The sequence below is a fragment of the Dreissena polymorpha genome, chromosome 4 (genome assembly GCF_020536995.1).
Source record: "Dreissena polymorpha isolate Duluth1 chromosome 4, UMN_Dpol_1.0, whole genome shotgun sequence".
NCBI classification, from domain to species: domain Eukaryota; kingdom Metazoa; phylum Mollusca; class Bivalvia; order Myida; family Dreissenidae; genus Dreissena; species Dreissena polymorpha.
Genome location: NC_068358.1, coordinates 84,282,885 through 84,285,833, shown reverse-complemented (window position 1 = coordinate 84,285,833; position 2,949 = coordinate 84,282,885). Strand labels below are relative to the sequence as shown.

The 2,949-nt window shown below is 43.5% G+C and overlaps 1 protein-coding gene across 1 annotated transcript in view; it reads right to left on the bottom strand.

Annotated features, from left to right (window-relative positions):
- LOC127878903 (kelch-like protein 10) overlaps positions 1–2,002 on the bottom strand; it is a 2,023-nt gene extending 21 nt beyond the window's left edge. Inside the window, exon 1 of the mRNA XM_052425437.1 lies at positions 1–2,002. This exon is cut by the window's left edge and continues 21 nt beyond it. Within this exon, the coding sequence (XP_052281397.1) occupies positions 86–1,888 (1,803 nt within the window). The 5' untranslated portion in view covers positions 1,889–2,002 and the 3' untranslated portion in view covers positions 1–85.
- Between the last annotated feature and the right edge of the window lie 947 nt (positions 2,003–2,949).

The window sequence follows — 2,949 nt, the reverse complement described above, 5'->3', positions numbered from 1 at the left end:
GATACACAATTTATAGTAAAAATACAAGTTTGTAGATGTTTTTCTTGCCAATATGCGTAAATATTATATAGCTGCTTTGTTCTTGTTAGTCTCTAGAGATCTGACCACGTGGTTTGGTTCCCCTCTCCAGCTCGCGCTTCTTGCTGATATAGTCCCAGATGTTTGAAAGGCCGGTCACCACGCATGCGCCAAGCGCGCTCCTTATGACGCTCATTTCAGCAGCGTCGTACCATTCGTCTACACAGCCGTCATAACCCTCGACGTTTGTGATCGTCGTTATACCGTTATATCCGCCGATAGCGAATATCATGTCATCAAGAACAGCCGTGGCAAAGTTGCTTCTCGGACTTAACATGTCGGCGACAGGCGTCCACGAGTTAGTGGCCGGTTTGTAGCGTTCGCACGTGTTCATCCGGGAGATTCCGTTGAAGCCTCCCAACGCGTACAAGTATCCCCTGTAAGCGGCAACTGCGACGCCGCTTCTGCGGTTCCGCATGGGAGCAATCATGGTCCACTGGTTGTTGCGAGGGTCGTAATACTCACAGTTGTTTAGGCATTCAGTGCCATTGAAGCCGCCACATATGTAGATCCGGTTGTTTAGCGCGGCGGCACTGGCGTCGCTACGTTGATGGTTCATCGGCTGTATCAGAGACCACTGATTGAGGCGCGGGGAGTAACGTTCGGCAGTGTTTAATCTTTGGCCACTTTCGGACCCCCCTAGCGCGTAAATAAGCCCGTCCAGTACAGCTACACTTACGTAGCATCGCTTGGTATTCATTGATGAAACATCCGACCAAGTTCTGGTTCGTGTATCAAAGCAACATACGCTGTTCAAGCTTTCGTTCCCGTCGAAACCCCCGACAAGGTATATGCGGTGTCCGATGCATGCGGTGCCGTGATACGCCCGGCGTCGCGAATTCGAACAGTCTACGGAGATCCACTTATCTGTCCGTGTGTCGTAAGTCTCCACCAAGTTGGTCGGCGATCCGCCACTCCACCCGCCTACAGCAAACAGCACCTCGTGCGGCACCCGAGGCCGATTGAAGTTAGTTTCGACATCCATCAATTTTTCGAATTCCGTATCTAAATCATACAGAAGCTTTAAAATGTCTATAACAATAGCCTTGCATGAGTCCGAGTCCTTCACATAGGGGTGAGGCTTCACTTTCTCCACGAAAAAGTGGGTTGTAAGAAGTCCGAGTCGCATGGAGCGCAGCAGCAAGGCCATGTGCTCCTTTCGGCGCTCCGGGTCAAAGTCAATCCAGCGAACAACGGCATCGAACACCAGCTCCTCATTTTTCACGTTCAGTTCATCTCGCGATAGAATATCAGCTAGCTCGTCGGCGCTCAGGTTCAGAAATTCGCTACTCTCTGCCATCACCGTCAAAAAGTCGTACATGATCACCTTAAAGCTATTACGCTCCAATGTATGGCAGAAATAAGCCTTGGCAAATTTGTGTATTCCTATGCAGTTGTCCGGCGTCAACTCGGAGGTCAGGAAGTCGCTGCATGCTTTCACAATCCCCATCACGTGGAACTGATCGGCGGCCGCAAGTAACTCTTCAACATTATCGGCATCGACCTCCACTCTCCCTGTGTACGCGTACTCGATTATTACCTTCATCAATTCCGCCGAAATACCTGGAACGGACACTTGAGAGCGGTCGGTTTTGAATAGCTCGTTGGTAAAGAGAGCGCGGAAATACGGACTGCACGCCGACATTATTGGTCGGTGTATCCGGAAGCTCTGCCCGCCGGCTTTGATTAATCCGTCCGTAAGTTGCCCAGATAGGCGCAGTTCGTTTAAAACCTGGTCCGAATTAAAAAGCAATCTGCAATTAATACGGTCGATACCGCTAGTAGTGTCTTCCCAATCCATCGAGTCCATAATTTTACCACTGCTTTATGTATTTAATCGTGGAATTTATAAAAAAAACTAAAATTAAATCTGTGTATGCATTCGTATTCTACACAGAGTTTTAAGAAAAACTACGCCGTTACTGCCTCTAAGAAACGACGTCAAATTTCACTGTGACGTCATTGAAGCGTTATTAAAGATCGTGCCCATGCCACGTTTATGCTTTCATTTGACGCTGTCAGAGTAACTTTTCATTTCAGACGTGTCATTTTACGGTATTTTCTACCCAGTACAAAATATTTGAAATTAAGAAAATGCTGCCTTTTATAAATACAAATCGAATTTCACCTTTTTTTTTGCTGAAATATAAGTTAGCATCTTCGGCCTATTGTTTGGTCTGTGGATTTAAACCGAAAAATGCTAAATTTGAATCCGTTAATATCAAACGAGTATTCTCTTTTCCGTCTGTGAATATCAGTTGAGAGGAGCTTTATTTCAGTATGTGAACATAAATGAGACAAGACATTCCAGTCTGTGCAAATCAACTGAGATGTGCTATATTTCATTCAATGAATATGAACCCAGATAAGCTACATTCTTGTACCAGAATTTTGACTGAGATGAGCTATATTTAATGATATGTATATCAACCCAGATGCGGATATTTGTATCCATTAGTATCAACTGTGATGTAAATTGGAGGCATATTGTTGAGATTCTGGGCAATTGAACTATTGACACATGAAATACAGTTTCACAGAACGTTCAAAGTATACGAAACCGAGATGTGCTATACATTGTATCTGAGTAAAATGAGATGTGCTTTATTTCAAAATGTGATTATTTAACATATATTTGCTATACTTCATTCTGTGAATTTCAAGCGAGAGGTGATGTATTTCATTATGTGAATGAATATCATCCTGATGTACTATATTTTAGAATTTTTTATCTTGAAACCAGGAGTCCAATATTTCATTTTGTGTTTTTGAACCAAGATGTGCTATATTGCAATCGGTGAAATTTTCATGTTAACAAATCATATTTTCAACCAGAAAATTTGGTTATTTAAATATATAAATAACATCAAA